General features: G+C 34.3%; 2 protein-coding genes across 2 annotated transcripts; one reads left to right on the top strand and one right to left on the bottom strand.

Moving 5' to 3' along the window:
- The first annotated feature begins 2,230 nt into the window (after positions 1 to 2,230).
- LOC125669444 (putative nuclease HARBI1) lies at positions 2,231 to 5,220 on the top strand. Its single transcript, XM_048903942.2, has 3 exons — positions 2,231 to 2,771; positions 3,742 to 3,921; positions 4,841 to 5,220. Exons 1-3 carry the CDS (start codon positions 2,345 to 2,347, stop codon positions 5,218 to 5,220), a joined length of 987 nt encoding a protein of 328 aa, XP_048759899.2. The 5' UTR covers positions 2,231 to 2,344.
- Positions 3,923 to 12,593, bottom strand: LOC125669445 (uncharacterized). The gene is made up of 5 exons (XM_048903943.2): positions 12,160 to 12,593; positions 10,654 to 10,721; positions 9,222 to 9,371; positions 7,872 to 7,940; positions 3,923 to 7,368 (listed from the first exon to the last, which is right to left on the bottom strand). The coding sequence occupies exons 1-5, from the start codon at positions 12,336 to 12,338 to the stop codon at positions 7,166 to 7,168; spliced, it is 669 nt and encodes a 222-aa protein (XP_048759900.1). The 5' UTR covers positions 12,339 to 12,593; the 3' UTR covers positions 3,923 to 7,165.
- Positions 12,594 to 18,469: the final 5,876 nt, after the last annotated feature.

Below are 18,469 nucleotides of genomic sequence, written 5' to 3'. Positions count from 1 at the left end.
GTCTTTTGGACATTCGTAAGGATTTGTTTTCGGGTATGATAGAAAAGATGTGCGTTTTCTAGATATTATTTCTGAATATGATCTGTTTGAGTGACATGAGCAACCAACAGACAATATAGAACGATAAAAAAAAATATGTCCCTGCAAACGACGAGTTAGATATCTGGGTGTGTCGCTTTGTGAACGAAACTCGAAAACAAGATGGTGAGTACTCATTTTATGCTAATTCAATGAAGTGGTAGTGATAGAGCATTACAGAGAGAGAGAGAGAGAGAGAGAGAGAGAGAGAGAGAGAGGCATACATTTTACATTCAAAAACATTTGGACAAATCTCGCACTCGAAACTGGAAAAAAATTGAACACCCCACCCAACCACCCCTCCCTTGACAGCAATGAAAGAAAATTAAAGGCATGCATGTTTTTATTTTCGGTTTGAATTGTTATTTTTCAATAGTTTCATTTATTTGAATAGATTTGTAATATGAACAGTAAATTTAATACATGATCACGAGGGATTAAATCTATATACATGTAAGACGCCAAAAAACGGCTATCGTTTGCTTCAGTTATATCCCCGTATATCAAAGTTACAGTTCATTAACTGACGATGATCCGGCTTAATTAAAATATAATTAACGTTCAGCAAAGCGAAATAAGAAAAGAAATTCATTTGATTAAAAACAAAAATAAAACAGATCTATTGTCACCAACTGAAAACACGATACGCACGTGCAGAGTAACAGTTGCCCTTAAAAGCGGTTTTTATCTGCGTAATCCACACATGGCTTCGCTAGTATCAAGATTTTCTTTGATCAATGGTCCTTCGTTTATATGCCTGAATCAAAGTACGTCTATCTCAGTATCTGAACAAGCGAACATGCTTTACTCGGACTGTGGCGCCATTACGATAAACAAAACTTTTAGGTTACTAGTTAGGTTACGGCAGGAATATTCTTCAAAAACTACAGTCGTTGAGAAAACGAAATCTAAAAACCGATTAATTCGAATGAAATTTTCATAATCGAGCGCTTAGAATTAGTCAATAATCGACTGATTTTCGATTATAATGGAACCCCACTAGGTACATGTACTGTAGTAATTAGGGTTATACGGACCGTGGATATCCGCCTGGGTAGATCAGTGGTTACAGCACCTGACTAGTGATGCAGTGGTCCAGGGTTCGATTCCCGGTCCAGCCTCTACTTAGTTATCTCCTACTTGTGACCCAGAGTGTATTATAGTGTATACATGTGCGACTTGATATTCCATACGTGCTATTTAGTATATAACATAGTTCATTGGCAGTAATATTCTTCCGTATTTTTCTCTCTCACGTTCAGAACGTTACGACACTTTTTAATATAGTGAACTGAACTGAATACCCATAAAAAAGTAACATTACAGAAGCAAAGAAAAAAAAGGAAAAACAAGTGGTCGATTTTGAGATTTACCATTATTTCTCATTCCTACCCATATGTTGATATCGAGGCAAGTTTGGTGTAATAATCACAATTGAGGTACATACCGATGCATCTGAAAGAACTATGGCAGACAGAAAACTCTGGCGTATTTACGACTCTGTGTCTGATAAGCTCTAGTGTGTCATTAAGACGAAATAATTATTCTTTTGTTGTGTCAATTGAATAATTGCTACCTTGTAAATGTTAACTGGGTGACGTTCCAAATGATTGCTCAAGACAACGCAAACAGATATTTCGGTAAGCCTTTAAACTATAGATGATTTCCATTCCAATGAACAGTGCAGTGTACTAAAATGGAGAAACCTGAGAGAGAGAGAGAGAGAGAGAGAGAGAGAGAGAGAGAGAGAGAGAGAGAAGGGGCGCCGTACATTTTACATTCTAAAAAACATTTGAACAAATCTCACACTCGAAATTGAAAAAAAAAAAAAAAATTGAACATCCCACCCAACCACCCCTCCCTTGACAGTAATGAAAGAAAAAGACATTCATGTTTTTATTTTCGGTTTGAATTGTTTTTCAAAAGGAAGATGTCAACTTCGCAATGTCATAACTCAATAAATATGTGGAGTTTCACTGAAATATTTCATATTTTTATTTATTGATATAAAACCTATCAAAAATGGTAAAATCTCATTTTGTTGGAAAAAGTTAATAAGTCTGGCCTGGATTTCTCGAAAAAATCTTAAGTCCAAACTCAGACTTAAGTCTGAGATTTTACTCAAATTTCTGAGAAAAATCTCAAATCTGAGAAAACTCAAATATTTGGATTTCTCAAAAAAATCTAAGATCGGTTTATAACTCAGCTGAGATTAAATCTTGAGATACCTTCTTAGTAGTCTCAAATCTTATCTTACCTCTCAAATATGGCGATCAACAACAGATCACAACGTCGTCGCCGCCGGCATCGTCAGCGTATAGCGTATAACAGACTCGTGGATCGCGAAAATCCATTAGAAAATTTGTGTGAAGTAGAGGTGTTTAAGAGGTACCGATTTAGGCCTGATACAGTTCTTTATATCACTGGTTTGCTCGCCCCTTCTCTTACACACGAAACTCTGAGGAGTTGCGCTCTACCACCCCTTCTTCAAGTCCTCGTAACACTGAGGTTTTTAGCGACTGGTGGGTTTTACTCGCTGATTTCGGACACCTTTTCCTCTATTTCCCCACCTTCCATATGCAGAGCAGTAAGAGACGTGTGCCGTGGTTTGTGCTGGGTGGCAAGGCAATTTATCAACATGCCGACAGGTCCAAGAATGGTACAAGTGAAACAAGAATTTTTTGCCATTGCAGGTAATTTGAACTTCCAACATCGACAAGTCAAGGGAAATAATTCTGCAACTCAGGTTATATCGTACCGCAAATCTTTCGTATTGAACAACAAACATGCATACATACGTATTAGGAATGAAAACATTGCTTCACTTGTGATATATTATCATGGTACAATGGATTATATAAAAAAAAGTTTGATTTGATTCTGACACACAAATAAAGCAGATATTTGCGGAAGTATTCGTTTATTCCAATATATGGGTGGATCTAGACTTAAATTTTCAAGGGGAGTGTGGTTGGTAATGCATAATGCCGTCATTATTTGTACACAATTTAATCTTTATCAGTTTGACATAGGGTTTCCTAATGTATTAGGCTGCGTTGATGGCACCTACATCAAAATAAAAGCACCTTCCATCAATGAGACAGATTATATAAATCATAATTTCAATACCCAAGAATTGTACTTTAATATAGTTTAAATTTTGAAATCTTTTAAAATTACTAGATATAACTCGTTTCCACACGTGAAGTAATACAACATTTCTGACACATAAATAAAGCAGATATTTGCGGAAGTATTCGTTTATTCCAATGTGTGGGTGGATCTAGACTTAAAATTTTCAAGGGGAATGTGGTTAGAAACATATATATGAAAGTCTTAAAGATTGGTAACGCATAATGCCGTCATTATTTGTACACAATTTTTAATCTCTATCAATTTGTCATAGGGTTTCCTAATGTATTGGGCTGCGTTGATGGCACCTACATCAAAATAAAAGCACCTTCCATCAATGAGCCAGATTATATATAAATCATAAATTCAATACCCAAGAATTGTACTTCAATATAGTTTAAATTTTGAAATCTTTTAAAATTAATAGTTATAATTCGTTTCCACACGTGAAGTAATACAACATTTCATGTATATTTCTACTATAGTCTGATCAATTAACAAGTGATCACAAGTTAAATATTATATATCTAGGTTTCCCAAATGTTCTGGGATGTGTTGATGGGACCTTCATCAAACTACAAGCACCATCACAGAATGAACCAGACTATGTGAATAGGAAAGGATATCATTCTCTTAATGTGCAGGTATTCTGTGCTTTTAACATTAGCATATTCATGGATCATATTCGATTTCACAACACAACACAGTATGGTATGATTTTTGATAATGTATTAATAATTTCATTTATGCCACAACAGGGCCTATGGGCCACATTGCTCATCTGTGAAGATGGGCAACTAGTTAAACAAGTCTTAATTTACACAATATAACATGTTTTCATAACTTGAAGTTTTATGCTTAATAAATACTACTGTATAATGGCTAACTATTTCAAAAACAACAAACAATCAATCAAAATATGGAATGTCAAAGATGACAACAATGATGAAGACAACATAGATAGACTGAAAAGCTCACACCAGCCAGCAGTTCACATGAGCGAAACATAACAAATAATACCTGGTGGTATTTAACACAACAATTTTATCACCATATTGCTAATACAGGAACACACTGAAACACTAGAGTAATGTCCATAAAATACCATCTTCGCTTACCAAATGTCCGATTCTCTTACTCTCATGAGAGTAAGTAAATCGGACACTTGGCTAGCAAAGATAATGAATTAAAACTTTTGATTAATTATACAAATACATGTAACCAGGTATTCAAAAACTTCCTATATACATCTCAGGATTTAACCTATATGATGGTTCAAACATTTTGCATGCAAGCTCATACATCTAATTTGAATGTAATAGCATAGAAGACTATTACCAAACAAATATGACATAAATTATTGTCCAATAAACTGACAGTTAAATCTGGATTTGCAATGATAATTTAAATTCCTTTTAAAATAACAATTTCAGATGATATGTGATGCTAAGTATAGGATCCTAAACTGTGTGGCGAAATGGCCAGGAAGCGTACATGACAGTAGGATATTTAGAGACAGCCGTATCTCTGTTGCCTTTGACAATGGTATATATCATTAAGAATTTTCTAGGCTTTGAGATAGTACCAATACATTAGACTGATTGTACTATATTTTTTTCTATATCAACAGGACAATACAAAGGTTTCCTTCTTGGTGACTCAGGATACCCCTGCAAGCCCTATCTTATGACGCCATATCCTGTTCCCTCTACTCCAGCAGAAGTCAAATTCAACAACTGCCATGCTAAAACAAGAGTTCTCATTGAACAGACTTTTGGAATTCTTAAGAAACGATTTTCATGTTTGTCCACTGGCCTACGCACAACTCCAGACAAGGCATGTAGTATCACTTTGGCCTGTGCAGTCTTGCACAACATTGGTATTGAAAGAAATGATATCTTAGATGTAGACGAATTATTTGTAAACCAGGAGGATGTTAGTTTTGATGTTGGGGATCAAAGAGATGGCAAACATGTTAGGGATTATATTTGTCAGGCATTTTTTTCTTGAAATAAAACAGGTTATCTATTACTAATACTAAAGGTTTGGACGGTATACAGAAAAAAAGATAGAATCATTTTTTCTTCTTAAATGATGACTATTAAAAGGGCATGGACACGGTTTTGGTTGAAAATTTTCAAACTTTTATTTTTCCAGTTTCAATGTTTACATTGTTTAACATTGAAGGTATTTCTAATGGTCAGCAAAAATTCGAATGTCAGTTGTCGAGGTACATGGGAGATACAGAGGTCACAAGTCCTTGTTATGTAAACAAGGCTTGTGTCATGTTTTTGTTCATATAGATTAAATATACTTGTAAAAGATTTGGTTAAAGCAGATTTTTCGTATTACAAGTTAATTCTGAACACAATTAAACAGTTTCTAGAGTTTGTCACATCTCATTTTGTTTTCAACATATTTTCTATGAGTGAAAAATTATCTTGAGATACATTAAACAAGATAAAATAAATAAATCTATTTAGCAATCTATAAGTATACGAAAACATGGCTCTGGTCTTGTTTACATAACAAATGATTGTGAGTGCTGTTCAACAACTGACACTCAAATTTTGGTTGACCATTAAAATTACACTGTACCTTAGTTAAGCAATGGGAAAAGTAAAATTTGAGAATTCTCAGCTCAAATTGCATCCATGCCCCTTTGAAATATTCATTGAATATAAATACTTATTAATGCATCACAAAATGAAATGTTGGAATGCATCAAAACATGATATACATAATATTTTACATTAATGCGTACAAATCAAGTATATCTTCCCAACCATACTACATACCTTGTCTGGATTGTCTTGTCTATTACAAATTTTGTAAAAATAATAGCACCATAGATTTTTCCACATAACAACATTTTGATACTGTAGATCAAAAACATTTAATATACAATAACATTCTGCCTATACATAAATAGGCAAAGTTTTACACACATATAGTCTTACTGAAACCCATATATATGTTAATAGGAAAATGATCTAGCAATGCCAACACCTACATCAAAGAGACGGAAAAAGTATGGAATATGAAGAAATCCTAAATAGTATTCGTAATGTACTTGTAAACTCTTACTCTCGAATATTATTTTACTGTTCTACACATACATGTACACAGAATATATACCAACCCTGTGAATCACAACAGAAACAAAAAATAACTAGTTCTAATTGTAACGGAGATCGTTATGGATGTTCCCCAATCTCCCATCACCACTAAAGAAGTGGTGCCATTGTGCTTCAGCACAACAAATCATTTTACATATACAGTTGTTATAGTATGAACATATGATGTCTATATCATTCCATTTTTGTTTCAAAAGGGAATTTATCGATTATCTAAATATCTGCCAATCATAGCAAAGCACATGTGCATACAGATTGATCATTTTGACCATGTAAATCAATTGAAACTGTTAATATATATCCCAAGATATAACTTTCAAAAGATATTTCATTGAACAAGATGCCCAAAGGCCACATCACTCACAAGCTTTGGTACCAAAAGACAGGTCTTGTCACATATCAATACGATTAGTGGCCCTGTTGTTCTTGAGAAGATTTTTATAAGAGTAATCCTATACATCACCATTGAAAAACTTTGATACACTATTTTGGTCCTACACTACCCAAAAATACCATGATCTGAACGAACTCGAATCTACACTATGTTAGGAAGCATTCATAAAAATTTCAACTTTTCTGGGCCAGTGGTTCTTGAGAAGATTTTCAAATGATCCTAACCTATTTTTGCCTTCAATGTAGGATGATTTATGCCACTTTTGATTGAAAATGGGAATAGTTGTTCTTCAGAAGAAGATTTACAAAAGACGTGTAATACATTTTAACTACTTCGTGTGCTTGAGCACTTTCTGAGAACACTCCCAGACAAAAAAGTATTGGGGAGAAAAAGAAGAGGGAGAAACAGAGTAAAAACAAAATGCCTACTGCTCTGAACATGCCTTGTCCATTTTAGATTGCAAAATTTTCATTTTCATTTTATAGTATGCTGTCTTTGTTTGGTAAGCCTCCCTTTCTGCCCGAAGGGTTAAAATCTCTTCTTCCTCCATCGTCTTCCGTCTCTTTGATGTGGATGGTGTTGGACCCAAGTCAATGACCTGACAGTTCACTGTTGCACTGGAACTGGCTACAATGATACATTTACAAATTGTAGTACATAAATCATGAAATAGAAGTACAAGTTTTTAATTAATATCAGGTTCTGCAGCAGAATAGTTGCGAAACACAATTCTACATCGAATGATTTCAGTTAATGTCTTTTGTATATGTATAACTTTTCTAGCCCAGTGGTTCAAGAGAAAAAGATTTCTAAAGAATGTCGCTATATATTCGCATGTAAAACTTTGATCCCCTATTGTAGGTCGGGGCGACCTACAACCATGGACCATGGACCATGATTTTAACAAAATTGAATCTGCACTATGTAAGGCAAGAGTCATGTAAATTTTAATTTTTCCAACCCAGTGGTTCTTGAGATGATTTTTAATGACTCCACCCCATTTTTGCATTTATGTAATTATCTCCCCTTTGTAAGGGGCATGGCCCTTCCAGTGAACTAATAGGTGAGCTAAATTAAATACATGTACATGTAACAGTGAAACCTTTATGAATTATTTCATATTCACATACATGTGGAGGCAATCTCAGATGAGTAAGTATGTTGCTGTGGCACCTCATTTGGCACAGAGTAAAGTATCACTGCAATGAAAAATAGTGTTAGTGTAAATAAACTTCGTTCTATCTCGACAACGTCATTATGCATTTTCTGTTGAACTACTGTCTCTTTATAATACTGTTTTTATAATGGTACAAGTTTCAAGTTTGTTTAATAATGTATGGTTAAAGGTACATTGTACATATGTTGTATTTAAAGTGAAATGTGGACTGTTCTTCAATGCATATTTTTTTTTGGTGACATGTAGAAAACTTTAGAAAAGACACAAGATTTGAAAAGAAAATTACAAGAATTATGTCAGTTAAGAGTTGCAAATAAATTGGGCCAAAATTAAAAGTATTTGTTTGATGCACATGTACTCCAACATACAACTTTCAAGGTTGGACATTTTATATCAAGAGAAAAAGTTTGGTTTGCTAAATGAGAATCATTCAATACATCATGAACATGAATAATTGTTAAATTTGAAAATTAAAAGTTTGGCTTAATAAATGAGAATCATTCAATACATCGTGGACATGAATAATTCATTAATTGTCAAATATGAAAAATAACTTTTATTTTGGCATCAGATGTCAAGATTTTCCCCCACAAAGTCCTTAACAATTATTTGGCATGAATGAATATTATACATTGGGGTAATGTACATCAAATAATTTTTTTTAATACTTGGCCTTACTAACTGATATAATTTAATTGTTTGTCTGTATTTCTTGGGTATACCCTGAAACACAATTACCTAATTCAAACGCTTCAAAGACGTCTGTAGTTTCACGGGTTATATTGCTCAATTGTATTATCACCCTCTCGGGGGAATTGAAGATGATTGCAAGTTTGATAAATATTTGAGTTAAACGTAAACACATTTTCTGTTTGCAATGACTAAAGAACAGAATAAATTTTGGAACATAATATATGCTGCTAAAAATTGAAAATTTATCTAATCATGTATTTCATTGGAAAAGAGATTATCGGACACTTGGTCCGGCCAACAACTGATATTGATTGGACCAAAACAAAAATTACTGGACATTTGCCAATGTCCGACGGACCTTTGGAATCACTGATTTATAAAATCAAATTCGTCTGATATCTACAGATCGAAGCATGCCATATGTGTAAAAAAAATTCATAAGTATATTTTCCAAACTGATGCTTTAGAAAATTAACTGGTTCCATTGGACTGACTAAAACAAATGTCAGTCAGTCTGTCAGACTTTTAATCAGTCATAGACTGACGGGCATATGTTAATTTCGAGTCCTGCATATAGGTTACATTTCGAACATTCATGTGCACTATATACCTTCCTCTGTGTCATGTCCTCCAGACAGACCACACAATGTAGGCCTGTCCCCCATTCCAACAATAATTTCTGCCTCCACTGGAGTGGGCGAGGGAGGCTTTGGTCCTCCACCAGTTGCCGGTCTCCTGATGGCATCCGCTTTCTCCTTTGCTGAAATTTATTTTTCACATCAGTATAATATAAACAAGAGGCCCAAGGGCCACATTGCTCACCTGAGTCACTTGGCAAATATTTAAAGATTTTCCCTATATATTTGTATGCAAAACTGTGATCCCCCCTTGTGACCCCATCCTCCCCTGGGGGCCATGATTTTAACAAACTAAAATCTGAAATATGTCAGAAAGTTTCATATAAATCTCAGCTTTTCTGGCTCAGTGGTTCTTGAGAAGAAGATTTTTAAAGATTTTTCCTATATATTTGTATGTAAAACTTTGATCCCCTATTGTGGCCCCATCCAACCCCAGGGGCCCATGATTTGAACAAACTTGAATCTGCATTATGTCAGGAAGCTTTCATGTAAATCTCAGCTTTTCTGGCTTAGTGGTTCTTGAGAAGAAGATTTTAAAAGTTTTTCCCTATATATTTGTATGTAAAACCTTGATCCCCCTTGTGGCCCCATCCTACCACCGGGGGCCATGATTTGAACAAACTTGAATCTACAATATGTCAGGAAGCTTTCAGGTAAATTTCAGCTCTTCTGGCCCAGTGGTTCTTGAGAAGAAAATTTTTAAATGACCCCACCCTATTTTCGCATTTTTGTGATTATCTCCCCTTTTAAGGGACATGGCCCTTCATTTGAACAAACTTGAAAGCCCTTCACCCAAGGATGCTTTTGGCCATGTTTGGTTGAAATTGGCCCAGTGGTTCTGGAGAAGAAGTCAGAAATGTGAAAAGTTTAACAGACAGACGGACAGACAGACGACGGACAAAAAGCGATCAGAAAAGCTCACTTGAGCTTTCAGCTCAGGTGAGCTAAAAATGAAAGAGTGATGCACATCTGATATTTAGCAACAACTGTGGAGACATGCATACATACATGTATATCATATGAACATCTATACTAGTAACAATTTTGAGGAATTTTCTTTTATATATACGATGATTATAATATAAGCATACTTTGTTTTCTTTAACAAATGTCTCCCCATCTCCCCAAATTGAAATTACACCAGATTGCACCCCCTCCCCTTTCCTCAATGTACTCCATAATACGGAAGATAAAGCAGGAACATCTATAATAGGCATTATGAACTGCATTTTGTGCATTGACGAAAAAGATGGAGAAAAAAATTAAACATCAACGTGATCTATGTCATTATTGTATATGATACAAAATCAATGACTGTTATCATGTTGAAGTACTAGTTGGAAAGTTGAACATACCCAAAAAGATGGGCTTAATGCGATTACAACCCCCACCCCCATGCCATACCTCTTTGTTTTAGGTTTGAATACTGCTTCTTCACCTCTTCAATCCCCCTTTGACTGGTTTCAGATTGTCTACATAATACACATACATTGTATTATTTCAAAGGTGAAATAGAAAGAAACGCTCTTTAAAAAATCTATAGACTGTCCATTTAATGGATCATTTTAGTAAATATTACCATATCATATATTTTTAATAGAATGTAATCAAATTTAATTTAGAATGAAAAGAACAAATGATAAACTCATAAAGTATGACTACACAATTATCTGTAAAATATCCTGAAAACCATATTTTATTGGGAATGATAAATCATTCCTTTACCATAATAAGGTTCGGTACAATACATCTCCTGAAAATATTAGCTGTATAGCACATAAGTGAATAATTCAGATGTGTTATAAGTATATGTAACCATTTACAAGAGTTTAAAATGGATTTGAAATTTTGATTTCAATTAAATGATAGTTATTTCGTAAAATCATTTTTCAAAATCTGATATTTTTTAAGGTATAATCTGACATTCTTCAGATGCACATGTAGATATTCATAAATGCACATTAAATTCCATTTTTGTAAATTAAAAAAAAAAATTCTAACAGCGACATATACACGGCGTGTTTGTGTATATCTGCATATATGTACACACACATAAATGCATTTGATGTTCATTAAGGCTGGGTATAGATATCGCAGGAACCGGTAACTTATACTATGCTACCCCCTAAATAATAAAAAAAAAAAACCCACATTTTATTTGGGGATGGTATAGGGCTAGTATAGATCCCCTACAATCATGACTATTACAAAATTAACGGTTCATGTGTGTAATCTATATATAATACACAAGTACTTATCTCAAAAACCTTGCATGCTATGGTATCAATCTATAGCATAGCTTGTGAAGTTTATAACACAAGCGTCTGTGGTATATTACGACTACTTCCTCAGTAATCAAAACTCGAACTATTCAAATTCGGAATTGCACTGGTACAAACTAACTATATTTATTTCCAATCAAGGGCCCTCAAGGGGCAGCATGAAAATACATACAAATAATGTACAAGTAATAAAGTGTATGCGTAAAACACGTTCGTCTTAATCATAGTGAGATGATAATATTTGTTAAAAATAGATATCGAGTTTATATAGGGGTAATGAAAATATACTCCCGTTGCAATCGAAGCAAGGTGTAGATTCGCCATTCGGAATAATCCCAAACTCGTATTATACGATGGTCTCGCTTCCGGTAATCAAAATGAGCAGATCGGTGCCAATACAATTCGCCCCAATAGCATGTATCAACAAACACTCGACTTTGATAATAAATATATGGATGTCAAAAATAGTTAAGAAATTTTAGATTTTGATTAAGATTAATTTCATCCGATTAAATTAATTATTTATTTAAAACATAATGCGTTTGTGCAATGTTCCGGGGATTAACTTCTTTTCAATTAAAGGTACACATATTTTGTTGATAGGAAAAAAATATAACACAGTACTTACGCATTGACGAATTGAGCGACTTCCTCCCACGCCGATTCCTTCACACGAGAGTTCTTCACTCCCCCTGCCCCCTTCATTTTACCGAAAAGGCGGTCCTCTCTGCATCGGACCGCCTCCACCAAGGCCAAACGCTCTCTCTCGGTCCAATTTGGTTTCCGTGCTTTAGGAAAGTCCTCCATCTTGACGTTATACGCGGCAGAAGACAAGCAGACGATTTGTTTACGAAAGATACAGCTGTGCGGATGTTACGTTTTTTGACAGACGGGCCGCTTAGTGTCGTGAGGAATAAACTCAGCTGAGCAATAAGATTAACTCAGCTGAGATTTTACTAAGATCGTTTTGAGAAATGCAATTTGAGCAAAATCTCAACTAAGACAAAAACTCAAACTTAAGTTGAAACTGAGTTTAAGATTTGAGATTTTTTCGAGAAATCCAGGCCTGGTTTTCCGGTGGCTCATCACATTTAATGTTAGAAACTCTGCATTACACAATTCTTCAACTTTTAATTTTGAAATGAATTAAGTGAAGAATTACTTAGTTTAAATATATATTTGTCATTCAGATTTCTTTCTTACAGTAGCAGCTTCTCAATTTAATCATTCTGTATACCGGGGTATATCGCTAAATCGCAGCGATAAAAAGAATCACCGTTTATGTACAAAAACATTCCAGCCAGCCTACAGTATGTGCGAAATTTAAACTACATGCTACTATAATCACAACTGAAAAGAAACCAGATTTTGATGTTATCTGTGCTATCGATGAGAGTGTTAAAAAAACCTTTATAGACATTTAAAATCTACCTATGACGTCATTCTTTTGTTCGAACACTCCATTATTTTTCAGGAATGGAGTGTTCGAAAAGTAGGTCAACCTTTATACAAGTAGATATAAATGCATGCAACAAAAGAATGAAAAACGTAATACATGATTAAAATGCACAAAGTTTAGTAGCAAGGGGCCCAGCAAAGGTGGATTTTAAGTGGGTTAATGTACTCGTATCACTCCATTCCTTAAAAGCAATGGACCTCGGCCCCTTCGGGACCTCGGTCCATTACTTTTAAGGAATGGAGCGATATTCGTACATTAACCCTTACGTATGTATTTAGATACACCGAACGCATGGACCCGTTATGAAAGAATTAAATAGGGTTAATTTGCAATTTTGTCCTACAAGGCAATCATAAACATCCCGTGATTTAAATAGAACGAAGCATGAATTACGCATGTCAAAACTAGCTCGAGGTAAACAACGGGGATTTTAAATTGTCTCTCAGTGTGTTATGAATAGATCGTCTTTCTGTGTAAGTTACCCTGCATAATTAAAACAACTCCTACTTCTATTAAGTGTTATATACTCCCAGTTTTGTACTTTATCTATATCTTTAAAATTAATCATACGATATACAAATCATGATGATGATGATGATGATGATGATAACAGTAATAAAATACGTCATATCAAAATGTTTGTCGGTGTGTTTATACACTTTGTTTAATAAATCGATGATATCAATTTTGTTTATTGGAGTGTTTACTTTTTGATGAATTGATGATTGTTAATTTCTCAATATATTTATACTAATTAGAGTTGAATTTCAATTTGATACACATGGAGAAGATTTGTAGACATCCTTATTCTAAAACCATGCCTCACATGAAATTGTATAAATTTACGTACTGGGGTGGGGGTCGATAATTCAAATAACATTTCCACTTTTTGTTGTTGATATTTCCTTAGATAAGTAGGAGACCAACTAGCCGGTGAATCAAACTGAAAATTGAGAAGTTGATCAATGTGTGATGATCAGAGGAAATTCAGATTTATATCTTGAAACTCCTTGATAGGAAGAAATGTCCGAGCTGCTTGACAATGTTATCTATCATGGAGGCAGTGGTACAAGACATACTGGAAAATGGCATATTAAAAGTTTAAAAACAAAACAAACAAAAAATCAAAAAAATCAAAAACACAAAACAGAAGCACTTTTAAAAGGTCACATGTATATCTTTAATGTTTTTATAACATCTATAATGTATAAGATCTGAAAGAATGCTAAGTAAAATCTGTGAGAGGAGTTGGTTATACAAAGTAGGTACCATGCTTAAAAATGAAAAAAAAGTTCAACTACATGAAAAGTGAAGATAACAAACAGTGATCAATCTCATAACTCCTATAAGCAATACAAAATAGACAGTTGGGCAAACATGAACCCTTGGACACACCAGAGATTAGATCAGGTGCCTAGCAGGAGTAAACATACTGTCTAGTTCGCGTCTTAACAGTAATCGATAATTCAATGTCACTCACACTTGAATCCGAATCTGCCAGATCGAGAAATTCATCCATTGCACTAAGGCCTTGCGCATATCCCCCTAACTGCCTTTCAATTACAAGATTATTTAGTTTGGCATTCAGAGTTGCTTGTTCTCTAAGAATATCTGCTTCCTTTTCAGCACATTTTAATCGGACACGAGCTTCATTTAGTTTAGCCTTTTGTTTCACATATACTGTAGTGAACTGACATGTGAGTGTGTTCATGACAAATGTTTCGATTTGGCACTTAATTAAGTGTGATTCAATATATCATGACGAGATTCTCAGCCACGCATATCAGTTGATTTAGACTTCCACAGCCTCTGGACCACAGGGAGGTATATCCATGATTAATCTTCCAGTTATCGTGACCAGAAATGGAATACAGCTACATCAGCCAGGTTTTAGCATGCTTCAAAATACAAACATAGGTAACCATTACCTCCCCCCCCCCCAAAAAAAAAAACAAAAACAAAAACCAAACAACAAAACAACAACAACAAAAACAAGAACAAGAAAATGAAAAATTGACTACTTTACTACAATTTGATAGTAAACTACATACCGCGATGGAACTATGATGATGGTCTGTAGGTGTGACAATGAAACAGTAGGAGATGCACATTATGGACATATTAATTCATATGTCTTATCAATGTGTGTTTTATCTGTTTATGCGAAACACCAAAGCAGATTCTTTGCATTTTAATTCGAAGTTTATTAGTAATTATATTTTCTGGCGCAATGTCAGTCAGATAATTTGTTCAGAAGAAATTCTAAGTGATTTTGGACACGTTACCTTTGGCTGTGTTTGCATTTTTATTCCATAACCGAACGAAAAGTATTAGCACCAGTAAGCTGTTACTGTTGAGAAAGGTATAAACACGTCTTCTGTCACATATATATTGCCCTGGCTTTGGGTTTCACACCTTCTGCAAAAATCAAATTCTTTTCTTAAAGAAAAAAAGATTAGAAATGTTATACACATGTCATTGCATTAGCAAACTTGTTCATCGCGCTCAAAATCACACGGCCTCTCACCTCTCTCGGTGCAGGTTCGCCAGTTTACTTTCTGAAGGTCGGTGGTCTCTTCCCTGGTACATCGTATCTGTGTTCTCTCTTCACCAATAAAAACTGGGCGCCACCAGATAACTGAACAATTGTTGAGTGTGGCGGAAAAAATCAAACAATCAATCATATTAACAATTTTGATAGAAAGAAATCCTTAATAATTAATGAAATATGATTAAATAAATCTAACAAAACAGGTTATTACTACATCAGCAGGTAATTAAATCACAGTACTGACAGTACTGGTAGTGGGTTGGGAAAAGCTTAACTAAGGTGACCTTAAAAGTGTAACCGCCTAAATGAGCAAGCATTAATGGTTGATTGATTGAATATTGTTTAACGTCCCTCTCGAGAATATTTCACTCATATGGAGACGTCACCACTGCCGGTGAAGGACTGCAAAATTTAGGCCTATGCTCGGCGCTTATGGCCGTTGAGCAGGGAGTGATCTTTATCGTGCCACACCTGCAGTGGCACGGGACCTCGGTTTTTGCGGTCTCATCCAAAGAACCGCCCCATTTAGTCGTCCCTTACGACAAGCAAGGGGTACTGAGGACCTATTTTAATCCCGGATCCCCACGGGACTTAGAGTGGTTATTTATAGTCATATAGATTATTATTATTATTACATGTACATGTAGATAGTTTGGCAATCACGGACCCACGGGAGAGCATTAATTGTGATTCATTTTGTAATATTAATTCAGTAATGGTAAAACAATAGAGAGTTTATTAAACCAAAAGAATAAACATGTATATATAGTTTAAATATGCAGTTCCCAAAATTGAATTAAGACCATGCCTTGTAAATGAGCAAATTCTTTTTTCATGAGAAAATAAAAGGAACATGAAATTCATATCCATGAACTGTTTTCCTTTTGAACTGATAGGAATATGTATATCAGAACTTTTAGAACGATTACCTTGTAAAATAGAGGATTGCATATCATTTAACCTGTGAATGGGTCAAATGTTTGTCACCAAAAATCGAATGCAATGAAAATAACTCAATATTATATATTTCAGTAATAACACTACTATTTAGTTACTTTAAACTCTTTTTAAACTTCAAAAGAGGCACATGGATGTGTAATTTATGTTAAATATTTGGACTCAAAGTATATTGTATTTTAGTCATGTATATTCCTGATTTCTTGCATTTCTATCTGATTGTTTTGATATCATTTTCTCTCATTTCAAAATCATTTGTTATCCATATCTTCAAATAGGTACTGGAATGTTGAAGTTGAATGTTGAAGTTCTCAAGATATTTCAACTCAATGTATATTGTATTTTAGTCGTGTATTTTTTTGACTTTCTGCCTTTTTATATTATTTTCTCTCATTTCTAAATAATTTGTTATCATTATCTTCAAATGGTATACAGTCATGTAATCTTTAAAATAAATCAAGGTCTTAACATGTGTTTAGATACTTTCATGCATTGCGTTATTCAGTAATTTTCCGAAGTCTTGGAATTCTCAATCGCTAATTTTCAAACAAATAGAATGTTGGGAGTTATCAAAAAGATGTGTAGGGTTAACTCGATCAGGGAGGATGTAACGATTACAAAGAATCTGCAAAATTAAAAAACAATTTTCACTAATTGCGGGAAGAATAGTTAGAGGATGGACATTTTTAGCATCGAGAGAATGTATTTTAGGGACCGTTTCACATTAGGCGGAAAACAACATGAATAAAAACAATGCAGAAAGTGAACAAGAATTAGACCGCAAACTATCTTAAAGACATTTTCTGGTAGAAATACAACACAAGAAACACTATAAATTACAAAATACCTATACAATGTCAAATCTATTAAGATAATGTGTAGTAGCTATTATATATGAGTGGAATCCCCCTCCTGTTGAAATGGAATGAAGTAAATCTTTGTGAATCTTTATGAAAAGATCTAAGAAGAAGAAAAAAAAAAGAAACTTCCCATGTGGCAACCACCTGTAAATTGACGCAAGCACAAAGCAATTGTCTTGACATTGTTGACCGATTTTTAACTGTCCACGCACATACTTTTATTTTAAGTATGTCTACTTACTCAGTTTCACTAACGAAATCATGTTGAATATTGCATTCATCGTCGGCAGAAAAAATGCTTATCAGTAATTGGGGATTATTTTTGGGTATATACATGTGACACAAATGTTATTGAAAAGGCTTCAAAAACTGTTGCAATCATTTACATTTAATTTTGTTAGTAAAAACAACTCAAATTTCTTGATTTTCTGCCTGCAAATTTCCGCCGCGAGGATCCCCTTGTATATACAGGGTCGCCCACTGAAGCGGCTGCATAAAACAGCGGCTATAAATAGCCACCGTCAAGAAATGTATGTTCCCTAAACAAAGTTTGGATGTTTTTACTGTTTCTTTTTCTTCTTATTAAGGTCTTCCGTGGGAAACGGAAGACATTATAGTGATTGTAGTGTTATTATTACAATTTTCCCCTTTTCTTGTACACACGGTTTCTCAGAGACGTTAAAATGGATTTTCTTGAAAATGTCAGGGATGATAGGTTATATATTTATAATATTTTCATTTTTTCCAAAATTGACCTCCGTTCTTGAGATAGCTCCGATTTTCGTTTTTAAAAAGTCATTTTGTCCTAGGGTAATCTAAAAAAAACAATGAAAGATAATGAGGTGAAATTTTTAGGGATAATAGCTCTCTCAATTCTATAGTGCATCCAAGTAAACTCGTTTGTCGCCGTCACTTCCGGTCATCGCCGGAAGTGATTAAAAAACTGATGTTACAGAAATGTCAACAATCTCGTTTGAAGTCAATAGTTTTCGAATACTCTGGTTGTTATAGTGATCAAATTTACAAATACGCAGTGTCATTATGTTAATTGTCGCTTGCCGTATTGTTTGTCGTATTTCATACTGATTGTTGGTTGTTCTTTGTATACTAT

Source organism: Ostrea edulis, chromosome 3 (assembly GCF_947568905.1).
Source record: "Ostrea edulis chromosome 3, xbOstEdul1.1, whole genome shotgun sequence".
Classification (NCBI taxonomy): Eukaryota; Metazoa; Mollusca; class Bivalvia; order Ostreida; family Ostreidae; genus Ostrea; species Ostrea edulis.
Note: the sequence above shows the minus strand (reverse complement) of the source record. Positions and strands in the feature narration are given on the sequence as shown.